We start from the raw sequence: 16,670 nt of genomic DNA on the forward strand, positions 1-16,670 counted from the left end.
ACAGCCAGGTCCCACAGAAAGTCTTTCCAGAGCAGTGGAGGCTGTTTTAGGAACAGATTGGATGCATTTAGTGTTCATTTTCTCCAGGTTCAGACAACACACACCATGGATTGACTCGTTGTATGGAAAAAGCAACATATGCAACATGGTGAACTAGAAGCTAAATAACCTGCGTGACATTCGTGTGGAATTCTAAACTTCTCTGCATCCAAGAGCTGAATGAATGTGGCCAATCAGCAAAACACAAAGCTGTACAAACACTCTGATGCTCAGTCATTTTTATTAAATGTATGCACATATATTGATGTTTCTGCTTGCTTTTTTACTTTGGATGATCAGACGTATCCAGGCTTGTCACCCATTATAATCCACTGTGGACTTTTTGCCAAAGTTTTCTCTGTAGGATTTAAAGCAGCGTCAGCACCAGTTTCCACTCCATCAGACTCATGACACCTCCTGGCTGCTCTCCTCCAGCAGCTCCATCAGCGTCTCCTGATCGGAGAACTCCTGCAGTGACGAGTTCATCTCGTCCAGCAGATCTTCTCCCAGCAGGAAGCTCTTGATGTCATGCACTGTCATTCCAATCCGGTGGTCGGTGATTCTGTCCTGAGCAAAGTTGTAGGTTCGGATCTTCTCAGATCTGCCTTTGGTGCCAATCTGGAGGAGGAGGAGGAGGAGAAGGTTCTCAGTTTTTGTTCATTTTTCATGCATTTCTTTACTTTGCAATGTTTATTGTTTCCACCTCAAATGTGTAGAGCTTTGTATAGTGTTTTAATTTAACAGTAATTGCCTTTTATTTATAATTTTTTGACTATAACATCTTCTGGACATATCCACCACTTGCCACACCTGTATTTTATATCATTTCTGTATGTCTCCACCTGTAGTTTATATTTATTTGTGTATATATAGCTGTGTCTCACCTGTATTTTCCGCTGGTTGGAGCGTTTGCTGGTCTCCTCCTCCAGCTTCATGCCGTACAGTTTTGCTCTCAGAGCCTTCATAGCTTTCTCCCTGTTCTTCAGCTGGGATCGTTCCTGCTGACACTCTGCAACCACGCCTGATCAGCACACACAGGCATTAAAGAGCTGCTTTTTATGAGGGCTTTCCACTAATCTGTGCTCATTTCATACCTAGAAACATGTAGACAGAAAGGACTAAAGCTAACTTTGACAGAGCAAATCAACGAGAAGGATTACGTCGTATCTCCAGGGTTGGAAAAATGTAAAACGAAAAATCTCAGTTACACTTTTTCCACACATTTATGATCTGCTGTTTCATTATGAAGCATCCAGACCTCTGAGATTATCTTTCACAGGTCTCCTCATCTTCCCCAGATATAAAATTAAACATGGATCATTCAGGTTTTTGTGCCACATATCTGGAAAAATAAATATCCCGGAAAACTCTCGGCTCTTTTAAACATAGGTTGATACTTTTTTGTTTACCTGTCCCTTTAGCTGATCTAAATTTATGGTAGTTTCATCATATCTTACGCTGCACTGTTATTTTCTAATCTTGTGCTTTTGATTCCCTTTATATTGCTTAGTTATTGAAAGCTGAATTATAATTAACTTTATAAAGTGTAAAACAGCAACAACTCTTACAAAGAAAGATTTTTGCTTCAACTTCAGAACAGACTTTTTTTAATATATATATATATATATATATATATATATATATATATATATATATATATATATATATATATATATATATATATATATATATATATACATATGTATATATATATACATATGTATGTATGTATTCAGTCTATAGTAGCATGTGTTGTTTGTGGTTTTTACCTGTTGGGAGATGGACTATTCGGACTGCGCTGTCTGTGGTGTTGACATGTTGACCTCCAGCTCCACTCGCTCTCTTCGTGTCTATCCTCAGATCCTTGGGGTTTATTGTGAAAGAGATCTGATGAAAACACACAAAATCTCTGTAATTTATGTACACTGAGATAAACAGCAGCTGAGAACAAGAACAAATCTACTTAATTGGTGTTGAAACCAATGAGAAATGGACCAACAGCTAAAACAAATGAGCTGAAAATGAGTCTATCTCTATGATTTTCATGTTTATTTCCCATTTTAACATGAAGATTCCCTCTAAATGTTGACTTCCAATGATTCCTGCAGAGAAAATGGGTTGTTTTGACACCATAAGATCTGGCTATTTGAGTCATCCATCTATGCTGTGCAGCCGTACCTCAGTGGGTTGGGGCAGAACAGCCACAGTCATGGTGCTGGTGTGCATCCGGCCCTGTTTTTCAGTCTTGGGAACCCTCTGAACTCGATGAACTCCAGCCTCAAACTTCATCTTCTTGTAGCTCTGAGAGCCGCTGATGCTGGCCGAGGCATGGCGAAGTCCACCTGGACACAGGCAAGCAATAAGTGATTTAGAGTACAGGTGATTCCAGCTTCAGCAGGCTGATCCTTGGCACAATCTCACTGCAAACTGCAATGAGTGATTTTATAGTCAAAGACAGGGTGCCCTTCTGAACTATTTCCTCTGACAGGATTTACTGTAAAGGTTGGTTTGCCTGAAGTTAAAGAGAAAAAAAAACACACAAATGGAGCCAGTTTCAGTTTGTAAACATTAATAATACAGTACAATACAATAACTTTATCAATCCCCGAAGGGAAATTCAATTGTCTAATGTCACTACTCCAATGCAAAACATTTGAAAACTGAAATGGAGTTTAAAAGTGCATAATTGTGTGGTATGTGTTAGGAGAATCCAGCCTTTATTATGACTATAATTATAATATAATTTTTGTTGTTGTTGTTTTAAACCTTGTTTTTCAGATGAAAGATGAAAACTGTGATCAAAGAATTCTCCTCATCTTGTTCTGGCAGTATTTAAGCTCATGTCTGTGTGTGTGACAGAGAAAGGACTCCCCCTTGTGTTTGATGTCAGTTACTGTTGTATCGGCTGATCAACAGCAGAGCTTTTCATCCTTTGTTCAGATAAGTAGCACCATCAGTCATCATCCCACCCTCATTATGCCAGTAACTATCTGAGGACCAATCACCTGACATCCCTCATCTATGGAAACAACAGCTGATAAATAATCCACTCTTTATCTAGCAGAGATTCACAACAACATGAAACCCAGAGTACTGACATGTAATCTGGAAAAATCTGGATGTAATGTTGCCCCTGTTTAAACAGTATTGTCTTAAATGGTCAGTTTAAACTAAAAAATGCCATAAAGTGTTCCAGTTTAATCTGAGTATGTTCACACACAATAATATCTCCACCTGATACAACAAAGGTGAAAAAATAGGTAAAACATGAAATGTGTGGTATTTTTTGTGATGTTTTGGGCGAGTTGAAGATCTAATTTGTTAGTATTTGTATCTACTGACCGATGTCACTGGTCATGTGCTCCAGGACGTCGAAGGACCAGCCGTGGTGCTGAGCGAAGCCCTGGTACATGTCAAACATCTTCAGAGGAGAGGAAAACATACAGCATGGAAATACATAGAAAATAAAACCCTCTCTACTGAGTTTAAGTTCATCCTGATGTTGAATTCTTCTCTAAGTAGAAGCATTGACAAAACTTTAAAGTGTGTCTTTTTAGTTTGCTTCAATAACAAACTGACATGTGTCTCAACTTTGTATGTGTCTAACTTCGAAGGAAACGTATTTATTTTGTCTGAGAGGAGTTGAAGACATCAGCTGAAGGACTTCCAGACCTCAGCAGTGAACAGCATGGCCTCCTGACCGCCGACACCAGCTGTGACCTCCAGAACGAGGTCACTCAGATCAGCCTCCTCCTCAGGGATCAGCAGCTCCAGGATCTGATGGCGAAACACAATGATGTGACAGAATAAAAAGCAACCAGCACAGCAAGAAAGGACTGAAAACTTTCTGTTCTTTTAAATATAATGTACATGTATGTAACATCTTATCACAGTTAAATTAAATTTCACATTTCTACCTTTTGTCTAAGATCTCGAATATCTTGCACACAGTTTTCTCTCTCCAGCTCCGCTAGTTCTCTCAGGGCTGGATCTTCATCTTTGAGGGAAAAGCAAAAAATATACAGTTAAACCAGAATGTGACGTGATTTGTCTGGAGCCAGAAATGTTGCTAAAATGTTCATATTTTCATGTCTCTCCTTTAATATCTGTTTGTTGGACTTTTAGCATCAGTGTAAAGCAACCTGTCAGGTGTTTCTGTCATTTCTTTCCAGAAAAGAATGTTGCAATGCAGAATTTCACGTACAGGAATGAAGGATTTTATACATTTTTGATCACAACTACAGTAAAAGCAGCGTATGAATCCAGTCTGCTCACTTGGAAATCATCTCACTATCAGTTCTCTCAACATGTATGACTTTAGTAATTACAGATATTTCTCTCTATACTTCCATTCCAACTACTTCTTGCCTCACCTTTCAAGAGGATCTCGGTCTCGGCAATCTCCTTCTGCTTGGCGTCCAGCTCTCTGATGCTCTGGACTAGCGGAGCCAGAAGGGACACTTTGGTCCTCTTGGTCCTCAGTTGGTCTTCACTGCACTGCTCCTCTGGACCACTGCTGCTGACTGCCCATAAACAATCGCCGTACTCCATCTCCATCTTCTTCAGATGCTCCTGCAGAGACCTCCGGGCAAAAAGCTCCTCCACTGACAGCAGCTTCACCATCGAAGGTGAACTGGTGTGAAGAGTTCTTCTGGTTCTGTCACTGAAGACAGTTTGTGGTTTTGGAAGGCGACGTATCCACGACCCAAAGACAAACTCCTTGACAAGTCTTCTGTAAGCCATTGTATTAGTAGGTTTTGTAGGTAAGATTCACCATGTGGCAGTGGAGCAAACAAATCCTCATATAACTTGGCTTTGTTTATCTCAAGCCCAGAAGGAACATTGATGCCAGATTTTATTCAAAAAGCTTCTGATTTGACACGTTTTACTGTATTGCCAGAAATAAATGCCTTCTAGCTGCCATTTAAAGAACCAGTCGATACATATCGAGGGCGTTCTTGAATTCGGCGTGCATGTAAAACGACAATTAGTGATTTATGCTGATGAAACTCCAGCTTTTTTTAAACAGATTCACGTCGTCTGCAGCTTTTTGCGGAAGACGTCTCCTTCTACACGACCGCAAATTCTAATTAGACAGGTAAAATTTATAAAGTTGGACGAACTGCTGACCTGTATTGTTGCAACTGAGGCTTAGCCTCAACCTCTGAAACATAATAAGAACATCTGAGAAGGTAAACAAAACGTTTCCAGCGAGATAACATGTGATCTTGAAATCAAATAACAAACCTCCAAATGCTTAATTTAACTTTTCCTGATATCTGAAACATTACAAGGCTATAGCCAATCATATTTCAATCATAACTTGTGTAAAAACGGTCTAAAATCTGATTGTTAGTGTTTGTTATAAAAGTATTGCTCCTTTTCCACCTTGCTGATGAGCGCAGCCATTAGTGCATGTGACACGCATGCGCAGTGGGGCGGCTGACAGGGACCAAATTAAAGGAGACGAGACTCGATATTAATTATTCTGCTTTAAAACTAGAAAAAAAAGTCACTTTTAGAGTCAGAACCTAAAGATAATTTACACGAACAAGAAAAATTCAATAAAAAAGGCGAAACAAAGCCACAAATCATATAGTATAGTTGTATTTAATTAATTAACCGGATGTCTAATCAATTAACAGGTTTTCAGCACAAGAAGTTTAAATATTGAAGTAAAGACTAAGGTGTGAATTTACAAAGTATGAATGAACAAGCTCTCTATTTATTTTAATTTATTTATTCTATAACTTGTCACAGATTTGCTGCACATATTTCTTGTTTGTTTTTGTCATTTCAATTTTAAAATAATTAATTTGGGAAATTGTGTAATTAAGATGTAGCAACTATAGTTTGACCTTTAGTCCCTCTACAATACTGAATAAATCTGCACCTCTTTATGTCATTTGCACATTTCTGTATCCCTTTTATATATTCTTGCATATGTTGTTAATTTTTTTTCTTTCTATGTTATATTTTCCATATTCTTAATTTATTTTATTTTAAGTTACCTCCACTTTATACGTGACCCCAGTATTCTGTGTTGTGTTGTTGTTTACCCCCTTGTTGATTATCCAGCTGCTGTAACAACAGAATTTCCCTCTGGGAATTAATAAAGTCTGTCTAAATTTAAGTCTGAATAAGGCAGGTCTTAATAGTCTTAATATTTTAATTGACATTTTTCTTTTACAAACTGAAGAACATGTGTAGAACATGTGCCTGTGAGCTAATCCAGTTGAAATGACAATGCAAAATTGTAAATTAGACTTTGCCTTGAAAACAGCCTTGATGCTGGGATTACCATTTAATCAACATTAAGGCACTGTATCATGCAAACATCCAACACCTTTTCTCTGCAGTGCCTCTCACATGACCCTTTTCTTCTGTGTTGTGCATTTAACATCATGCATTTGAAGAAGAATTCGTCTTGGCCTATGATGCAAACTGAATTCCATGCAATTACAAAGCAACAGACAGGATGAAACAGCAGAGATACTTCAAAAAAGAAAAGATCCAACCCCCAAACTTCCCCACTGACTGGTTTCAGTGAAAAACCACTTCATACATTCCAGGGTGGGGTGTGAACTGGATGGTCCTGTGACGTACTCTGAGAGTGAAATAACGTGACTTGTTAGGGGTCTAAGTCACGAGATTAGTTTTTTAAAAAATAAATTTAATGTCATGTCTTCTAGAAAAACTGACACCATGCACATGTGCACAGCAATGCAGGACTGAACATACAGTGCTGGAAACCACCGCAAGATGCGACGGTTTTAATATTTAATTATATCATATAATATTAGGGAACATTAAACAAATAAATTGTTGTCCACACACTACCTTTCTAAAGGTAGTTAAAGTCTGTTTTGCATGATAAGCAGTTAATCACGAATTCCCTTATCAATATTAGCCTTTATAAATATTATTTGACTTTCCTTGACGTTTGCCATCAACAGCATCTGCAATATTCTTGCGTAAACTACGACAACGACTAATATTCACTTCGGTTCAGGCTTTTTGTAGCTTCACATTCCTAAATATGCGAGATTTAACCTCGTTATTGTCGGCTGCAGCAACTTGTGCTAGAGGCCACTACTGTCCGTGTTTCACGTCGGATGACAAACCAGCGGCACCACCAACGTCACTGGACCGGAAACTTAGCTCCCATTGGTCAGTCGTTTAAAGGGACAACCCCCTGCTTCTCCCTGATTGGTTTGCGCCATTTGTGCACGGATTTCAAATAAAAGGGAGCAGTTACGGGCGGATTTTCAGTTGAGAAGGATTTAATCTGGGTGGTGTTTAGAATCCGCTGGAAGGTAACTTAGCTGCCGAAAGGAACGAAAGCAGGACTCTTCTTTTCTCTTCTGTGGAAAACACGAATTTAAGGTAAGAGCCTTTCCTTCATACCGTTCGAACACATTTGAACTATAAGCTGAAATAAGCGTTATTCCGTTCGGTTGGCAGCGTTAGCTAGCTGCAGTACTAGCTGGTGCACTAGCTGGGGTAGTTAGTCAGCTAAACTATCCTCGTCAGCTAATAATATTAACCGAAACTGTGCTGAATGTCAACCTGAGTTAACTATTACTGAGTACTAATAGTTTTAAACAGTGCATGGAGTTGCATACTAAATTAATTTCTCATTTTAAAGCTACCTTCCGCACAGCCAGCTGTACGCGCCTAAATGCATTTTGCTAATGTCGACTGACTTTATTTAACACCGCAGCAGATTTCATACCAGGAGCTATTTCAAGCGAATTATCTTGAAAACTAAACGTTTGCATTTAAAAGAGGGAAACCGAGTGTCTGTCACGTCATCGCTGCCTTTCCGCCAAATCTACATCGCGCCAAAATCGACTATTTGTTCTTTAAAATATCAGACCGACCAGTTTCAAACTATGTGCAACGTGGAAAATAACGATTTAACGGCGATATAGTCATATATTGTTTGTTTCATGTCATCATTGCCATCACATAAACTAAAGCTTATCTGATTCCAATCAGGTTTGTGGTGTTTATTATAGAAAAATCATTGGGGGCCCCAGCAGGACTGTGCATCTTTTATTTATGTATGTTTGTGTTGTGTTGCTCTTGTGATGACTGCTTTGGTTGCATTGTGTTTCATTTCATTCAGGAGTTCTTACACTAATATTGTAAGCAATAAATGTTTGTAATCATCAGTAGTAATTTCATTGTTTCTTTCATGTTTGTATCTATAGATGACACGTTTTAGGAAAATATGCATTGAGGGGATATGGACAGGTACAGAAATGTGAAACAGATGAAATGATACTGGGGTCCAGATGGACAACAAGTGTACAGATGAAGTAGGTTTTGCCACGTGCAGTGATGAGGGTTAAAACCTGACATAATCTCCTGGTTTGTCTCTCTCTTTTTTAAAACACAGAAATCTACATCCTGCGTATGCTTCATTCCAAGAGGGATAAAATGAAGTGCCCTTGCTACGAGGCTATCAAAGCCAGCAATATGGAGAAAAGCTCCGAGTCCAAAGTGCTCCACCTCAAACCCTCCCCAGTGAAGGAGCTCACCCCCATCAAAGCTCAGTGTTCCCCAGCAGAAGTGGCCAAAGTGTTGTTCTCCATCAAAGACACCAGTGCGGTCCACGACAAGGAGAACAGCACCGGCAGGGAGCATGACCACAGTCTGGACGAAAGCTTTGAGGACAGCGGCTATTTGTCTAAGCACAACAGTCAGAATCATTCCTACCACGGGGAAGAAGAGGATGACTACATCCTGGGGAAACCAGCAGCACCTCTACCTTCTGTTGCAGCCGCACAACAAGAAAAGACGATGACACCAACTAATTCTCCCTCCAAATGTCAAGGGAGGAACAACTACAGCCGTCCAACGTCTCTGGTGGCAGTTTCTACTCCTGTGGATTGCTCTAGGAGGACACCAGCGGCATATTCACTGTCATCCACCCCCTCGGACCCTCACAGCGACCCCAACCTGCCTATACTGATGTTCCAGAGGGCCGTGTGTGAAGAGCTCGCCAAGAGCTATAAGAAGAATAACAAGTAAGATTACATTCTGGTGCTGTAGCTTTGGTGCGTGACATCAATGTTTTTATTGACTGAGCTTTTAAAAGGTGGAATTCTATACGTTTGTTTGTTTTTGATGGCAGTATAGGATCTAATCTTTCTGCCTGTGGGATATCAACAATATCAAAACTGTACAAGAGTGTAGGAACAGCAATCCAAGTCCACTGGTAGACCTCAATTAAATTTTATGCTCTCATTTCAACATATGTTTCTTCCAGCTAGGTTCCACTTTATTTAGTGAATATGTGTATTGTAATTATTTATTTCCTGTGTTTTTAGGTACGACTGGAGCATCGTTACAAAGGTAGCAGAGGATCATCTCTTGGATCGGGTGATCGGAGGTCAGATGGGCTTGGAGTATATCGACATTTTCACATCTCTGTTGTCCAGGAACATGAGAAGCGTCCTGACTAACATCTTGGCCCTACTGGGAGACATGGACCTCATTAGGTAATCTACCGATCCTGCACCGGGTGGAGACAGGCTTGACCTTGTTGGTTTAGTAGTTGCAAACAGTTTCTTTTGATTTTTAAGGGGAGAAAAAGCAGGAAAGTGGGGTTACATTAGGAGTAGTTGCTTCTGCAGAGGTCACATGTAATCTGATGTTAAAATATGCATATAAAAATAAGTTCAGATGTAAATTGAAAGTTGATTAGTCAGTGTTTTCTTTCTTGTTTGTATTCACTCCTATGTTCATGTGTTTCATTCTACAGCTGTAAGAAGGTGAGCAGAACGTGGAGGAAGATCATCTGTGAGGATACAGCAGTTCTCAGCAGGTGTCGGCAGGCAGAGCAAGCACTCAGGGTAAGCAAATTTACACAAACACTCGTACTGAAAAACCAGTATTTTGTACCTGTGACAGCATGTGGTGTTTTTGTTTACATGCCATGTGCGATATTTGTCTCACGCATGAAACCAGATGTTTTAAGATGAATATCTGAAGCAGCATGTCAATTAATGTTTACATGAGGAAAACCAAATGCTAAATAGCATAAAATGTAACAAATTGAATTAATCAACAGTACAGACTAATTGGATAAAGTGTACAGGTATTGATAGAATAGTTACTAAAAAAAAAATAGATGAGAAAAAAAAGCACACACGCTAATTTTTGATTACCAAACTTATTGCATGTTTGTTTCACATGCTAATTCTTTACCTTTTTTCTCTCAGGAGTCGAGGAGCTCTCTGAGCCAGACGGGTTGTGGTCTGACTAGAGACGTGGCTGTATCCAGGGTGGTGTTGTCCTGCATGCAGACCCTAGCCTTCTCCAACACTCCATCTTCTTCTTCTTCCACCCCGAGCTGCAGGACCAGCAGACGGACTGCTCCTCCTCAGAAGAGCAACACAACCAACTCTCAGTGTACACGCTTTGACCAATACATACAGGTGAGCGTCGCTTTCTGCAATCAATTCCTTGCTCTTTAATACAACAAATGTTTTTCCATCACCAACATATTTAGTTTAATGTAAGACATAAAGCAGCAAATTCTCATAACTGCGAACCTGAAACCATCAAAAGTTGGCTTGAATGTTGATGCTGACAAGTTTTCTATCAATTTGTTAATCAAATGCAGTTCTTGTAAATAAGCATCAACAGTGTTGCACAGTGAAACCTGCTTAAAGGAGCTGTGGTGTTGCATTCAGTGGTGCATAAATGTGGTTTAAACAATGGGAAATGCTGTATGAACGTTTCATTCTGTGGTTTGAACTAGGAATAGACTAATTATTGGTCTGGCCAGGTATTGTTGCTGGTATTTGACATTTTTCAGATCATCTGTGTCACTATTTTCTGTTCAATTATTGCTAAATTAAATGCGCTGCTTCAGGTCAGATGCAGCCTCCTCTCTGTCTGTCGTCACTCTGTGATCTCAAAAATGTCTCTCAAGCAGCAAAAACTGAACAAGAAACAAAAGTCGTTGCCAAAAACCAGACGTAACTGAATTAGAAGAACTGATCGATCTCTGTTGATCCCAGATAAACAGAACAGAGCTTCCTGATTTAATCATTTAATCTGTTTCCATTTAACATGGTGTGTTATAGTCTCCATTATTAATGTAAAAGTCTATTTATGAATGACAGGTTCATGCTGTAAAATGTTACATTACATGTACCAATAGTCTGTGTCAGCCCTGGAAAACCCGTATTGTTTGATCCCTAGTTTTAACAGATTTGTGTTTTGTTCTTGTGTCCAGGCCGCCAGCAGTCTAAAGCAACACGAGTCTCTGCGTCACTGCAAACGCTGCGGTTCACCTGCAACCCATTCCCCCGAGGTCCAGCAGGCCGTCTGCACTCGCTGTCTGTTCAACTTCTGCACCCGCTGCCAGGAAACCTTCCACGGCTCCACCCCCTGCCGAACGGTGCAGCCCCGACTCCATGTTCCCACCTCCAAGAAGACTCTGATCGTCCCGGGTACCAAGAGGAGCATCAGGCGCCTGTGATGGAGGTTTTACTGGAGTTTTATTCAACGACTTTTATCTGAAAAGCGTCTCCTGTAGCTCCGTCTGAACCTCAACACTGGAGAAAGTTTTTACACAAACTCACCCTGGAAACGACTTTATTACTTGCACTTTTCGCAAAAACTTTGTTGCACACAAAACTCTGAATTACCCGAGTGACTCGAAGCACTGCTGGGACAATCAACCAGAGAGTGGCCTGGTTGGAACTGTTGTTGTCTGCGAGCAACAAAAACGTCTGATGGCCAAAAAGAAATGGAAACTGCCGTAAAGCTCACATTTTTATTATGTTTTATAATGAAACTGATGTAAATATATTGTAGTATCACTTTTAAATAGTCTTACATATGTGTTTTATAATAAATGGTGATCTTCAAGAGGTCTGTAAAAGTTCAGATTTACTGCATTTGTATTTTCTGTAAATAGACTTTTCATAAAATTTAAAATCTTGTGTTTTTGTGGTTTTTGATGGCACGTTTGTTCCTGCAGGACGCAACTTCTGCTTGACAATAACTTCTACATCTGTTGGAGTTTTATTTAGTTTGTTCTTAAATAAATGCAGTTTATGATCAGAAATACACTTTAAAAACAGAAATTCTTGATAAAGTAGTAATAATTAATCAGCTAGTAAACTAAAGGTATCAAACGGTGTGTTTAATGGTGCTTGTGTCCCCCCCAACCCCTCTACCTCCGTCCCTCTATCTCTGTCCCTCTACCTCTACCTCTCTACCGCTATCCCTCTACCACTACCTCTCTACCTCTATCCCTCTATCTCTACCCCTCTGTCTCTATCTCTCTATCTCTTCTGTCCCTCTCAACCCGTCCGGCCAGCAGCAGATGGGTCCCCCACATTAGAGCCGGGTTCTGCTCCAGGTTTTTTTCCCTGGTAAAAGGGTGTTTTCCTGCCACTGTCTCCTTAGGGCTGCTCTGGGGGTTCAGGCATATGGGTTCTGGAAAGCATCTTCAGACAACTTGACTGTAATTGGCGCTATATAAATAAAATTGAATTGAAATTAATTCTTTTGAGAAACAATTCATTGTTTTGAGTAATTTTGCATTTAAAGTGCAAGTTTTGTAATTCCTGCTTTATAAAATGTATTTTTGCTGGCATTTCATACACCAAAATCTAAGTAAGCCAGAAGCTAATCATTAGCTGCACTGTATTTTAGTTCTATGTTGTGTACATTTTCTTGCTTAATTTTTGATAAATTCTTGCAGGTGTATCATCTCTGCACTTCATGAAGTTTAAAATCTAATCAAATAAGCATCAAATACATTTGAAGTTGGTCTAGTTTGTGTGATATTTAAATAATTCTCATGATTTAAACCTCCAAGCTGTGTAGACGTCAAATATAACAGCTATTAAACATCAGATTTCACATGTAAAGCTGAAATATGAATGTAAATATTTCTCCTGGAAGCCAAAAAGCCAATTTACTGAACAAGAAGCAACTTTTATCTGCTCTTCCTCAACTTTTTGTCCAAAGCTGAGCTGTTTTGGAGCCATATCAAACTAAATTTACTGCTTCTTTTGTCTCACCAGAGGGCAGCATCGGTTCCTCCTTCTGCAGCTCCTCCTCTCCAGATAAACTGACCCATCTAAGTTCAAATCTCTCAATATTAAGGCTCCGGTTTTGTGTTTAGTTTTGATAAAACAGCTAAAAGTCTGCACCTAACTGCTTTATATCAAAGTACAATAAACAGCCAGATACTGTAAAAACCAAATCACAAGTACATCAAAGACCATTTCACTCTTAATTATTATTCAAATACACAAAATGACGATTAAATACTTTGTCGCTGCATTCTCCCCATTATACTGTATATTTATTCAATTTGCATATTGACCACTGAATTAAAGGAGAGTTCTTTCTGTATGTTTACTTGCAGCAGCTTCAAATCCACATACTAATAAACCAATAAATGATTAGATCTGCATGTATTAATGCTCATTAGGTGAACATTCACAAGCAGCATTATTTCCTTCTGAATTTTAAAGTTAGTAAAATTTTGTAAATATGTAGCAAATGCTGGAAATTTTAATGAGGTATATGATAGTTTTTCTGTATTATACAATATTATTGTAGTAGGAGAGAAAACAGGCTGGTGTCAGAAACATTCAACAAATATTCAAGCATTAAGTGCATGTTAGAATTCATTTTCTAAGATCATTTTAACTTATTGTGTGAAAACTGCTGTATACAGTCATCTGGGGTTCTGGAGGATTTTTGTGAGAAATATCTCATCTTTGAGGATCAAAAAAAATGGCTTCATCTCCAGAAAAGTTCATATTTTTCTCTAGGTTTTTGTTAATGTGTCATAAAAATGGCCAACACAGGTCTTCATCAGAGTCAGTGTAAGCAGAAACATACACAAAAACTGAGGCATCACTTTATTGTTTTTTGCTTTTTCTCTGGATTTTTCCATCACTGACCTGCAGCTCTGGAAAAATACCTATCTCTAAGAAACACCCAGCAGCATCTAAAAAATTCCACTCAGGATAAAAATAGCTGTCAGGGCAGTTTCCCCTCAAAAAAGAGGTTTTCTCAAATCAGTCATTGCTTGTTAGGAAGTGTTATGAAGCTGCAAATAGCATGGCTGACATTAGACGGTTACCCCTGACATTTAAACGACCACACATTTGTCTGCAGCTGAGTAGCTGTGAGTTTGTGTTGTGTTGCGATGACGAATATAAACACTCGGCAGATTCCTGCACGGAAATCATTTCTGTTTAGTGGGATGTCAGAAAGCAGCCAAACTGCAGAATGTACAGTCGCTACTCAGACACTCCAAAACAAACAAAAAAAGACTAGTAAACTAGTAACTAGTAAAATCACACAAAATAAATTGTTGAAAAACACAGACCAAAACTGTCAATAACATCTGCATTAAAAATCTATATTTTAACAAATAACAATTAGTTATTTTACAACTTTTCACTGGAAAATTTAAAACAGCAAAAAATATTGTTATTTCACATATCTGCTGTATTTGAAAGAAAAAAAATATGTACAATAAGGACTGAAAAATGGTAAATCAGTCCAGATTTTCTGTGTTTACTTAAATCACAGATAATATCTACTAAAAATCACAGAAAATAGTGCTAATTTACATGTTTGCTGTAATAAAAAAATAACATTTACATCAGAATTCAGTTTTTATGAATAACAATTTGTTCAATAAATATAATTATTTTACAGTTATTTGTAAAATAGCATTCCATGATTTTTACTGTATTTTTTCTTACATCCTCACTGCCAGATTCTCAACATTTCTTTATGGGATTTTACTTTTTTTTCAGTGAGATTAAATCAAAGTAGCAATCACACAGGGTGGAAATCCTCTGTTATGAGTAAAAACATTTAAATTTTTACTTAAGCAAAAGGGCACCACAGTATTAGTGTCAAAATACATCTAAAGTACCAAAAGTATTAGTACTAGTCCTGCAGAATGGTAGTTTCCAGAAAATGTAATGTCTTTATATCATTTATCTATTTGGTACCTTGTGAGTTTCAGAGATGGACGTAACAACCACGACTTCATTTCTCTATTTTCTTATCACCTCAAATTTGAACAGCGATACAGTCGCATTCTATTTTCTGTTTTACTCTAAATGGGACCATAATTTACAAAACTAATAATATGCAAAAACTGCTTCGGAACAATATTCTATCTATCTATCTATCTATCTATCTATCTATCTATCTATCTATCTATCTATCTATCTATCTATCTATAGTCTATCAATCTATCTATCTATAGTCTATCTATGTATCTATCTATCTATAGTCTATCTATAGTCTATCTATCTAGCTACAGTCTATCTACAGCAGGGGTAACCAACACGGTGCCCGCTGGCGCCTGGTTGCCCGCAGAAACCAGTGAGTTGCCCCCTACACATGTTCTAAAAATAACATAACAAAATAACAAAAAAAATAACAAAATTCCTTAGAAAAAAATTGCAGTTGTTGTTCTTTTTAAATCAAAAATACTTACATTAATGCAGATTTTAAATTACAATATTTATTATAATTTTTTTAAGGCAAAAATGTCTTCGGTGTAAATGCACTTTGACGTTGTCCGAGTCAAAGTTCACTGCGCATGTCAAACCACACGTCACTCTGCGGAAGCTTCCGGGCGCAGACGCTTTGGGAAGCTAGATGTGGTTTTTACCCCCAAAACAGGGCGGAGAAGTGAAAGAGAAAACACTATTTTCACCATGACTGGGAGGAAGAGTTCTTTTTCACGACAGTGAAAGATAAATTTATGTGTCCTATTTGCGGGGCGACTGTTGCGTCGGCAAAGCGGCACAATGTGGAGAGACGCTACTTTAGCTGCTACAAAGCTTCCATGCTAACTAGCCACCTGCTAGCGGACATAGACTGTATGCATACTACGAACAGGAAAAGCCGGGACTTTAAGGCAGCTTTGGCATCTACTACGCGGTGAAAAGTTTCTTCGTGGAGAAAAATGTACCATTAGAAAAGCTTGTTCCAGTGACGACAGACGGGGCTCCTCCATGACGGGTCGCCATGCAGGCTTCATTGTACGATGCAGAGGTGATCCAGACTTCCCAACATTCCTACATTACCACTGCAGCATTCACCAGCAGGACATATGTATGTACAAAAGTGGCCGGATTTGATCATGTGATGACTCGTGTCGTGAAGATCATAAATGGCTCCAAAGCTAAACAACCAGGACATTGAAGGTGCTGCTGGAGGAGCTGTCAGCTGAACATGGTGACCTGTTACTGCACACAGAAACCCCATGGATCAGCAGGGGAACAGGTTTGCAGCGTTTTTTGTCACTGTTGGCCGAAATCAAAGAGTTGATGCAATCCAAAGGGGAAGACACCTCGCTGCTTGAGGACACTGAGTGGATTCTTGACCTTGCATTTTTATGGACATCACTGGGAAACTAAACCATCTGAACTGTGAGCTGCAAGGTAAAGGTAAGACATGATAAGCTCTGCAATGCCAGGCTTTCCACTAACACACATTTATAGACAGAGAAAGAGGTAACATGTTGTCATTCAGAACATCGTGCCATTACACAAAAATGTGAAAAATAATTAGTTGAAAACATGTAATGATTTGTTGTTATGATCTGTTAA

At 38.8% G+C, this 16,670-nt stretch overlaps 2 protein-coding genes across 3 annotated transcripts; one reads left to right on the plus strand and one right to left on the minus strand.

Moving 5' to 3' along the window:
- Window positions 1-263: 263 nt before the first annotated feature.
- On the minus strand, window positions 264-5,459 carry mtrf1l (mitochondrial translational release factor 1-like). Of its 2 annotated transcripts, none has more exons than XM_023276527.3 (8): window positions 4,413-5,459; window positions 3,957-4,036; window positions 3,712-3,816; window positions 3,382-3,442; window positions 2,218-2,381; window positions 1,809-1,926; window positions 924-1,060; window positions 264-657 (listed from the first exon to the last, which is right to left on the minus strand). In XM_023276527.3, the coding sequence occupies exons 1-8, from the start codon at window positions 4,780-4,782 to the stop codon at window positions 445-447; spliced, it is 1,248 nt and encodes a 415-aa protein (XP_023132295.1). In that variant the 5' UTR covers window positions 4,783-5,459; the 3' UTR covers window positions 264-444. The 2 variants fall into 2 exon arrangements, with proteins under 2 accessions (XP_023132295.1, XP_023132288.1); XM_023276520.3 differs by having other exon boundaries at window positions 3,382-3,460.
- Window positions 5,460-7,280: 1,821 nt separating this feature from the next.
- Window positions 7,281-12,149, plus strand: fbxo5 (F-box protein 5). Its single transcript, XM_023276552.3, has 6 exons — window positions 7,281-7,425; window positions 8,444-9,074; window positions 9,378-9,548; window positions 9,812-9,902; window positions 10,272-10,487; window positions 11,294-12,149. The coding sequence occupies exons 2-6, from the start codon at window positions 8,461-8,463 to the stop codon at window positions 11,537-11,539; spliced, it is 1,338 nt and encodes a 445-aa protein (XP_023132320.1). The 5' UTR covers window positions 7,281-7,425; window positions 8,444-8,460; the 3' UTR covers window positions 11,540-12,149.
- The last annotated feature ends 4,521 nt before the right edge of the window (window positions 12,150-16,670 follow it).

Source organism: Amphiprion ocellaris, chromosome 16 (genome assembly GCF_022539595.1).
Source record: "Amphiprion ocellaris isolate individual 3 ecotype Okinawa chromosome 16, ASM2253959v1, whole genome shotgun sequence".
NCBI lineage: Eukaryota > Metazoa > Chordata > Actinopteri > Pomacentridae > Amphiprion > Amphiprion ocellaris.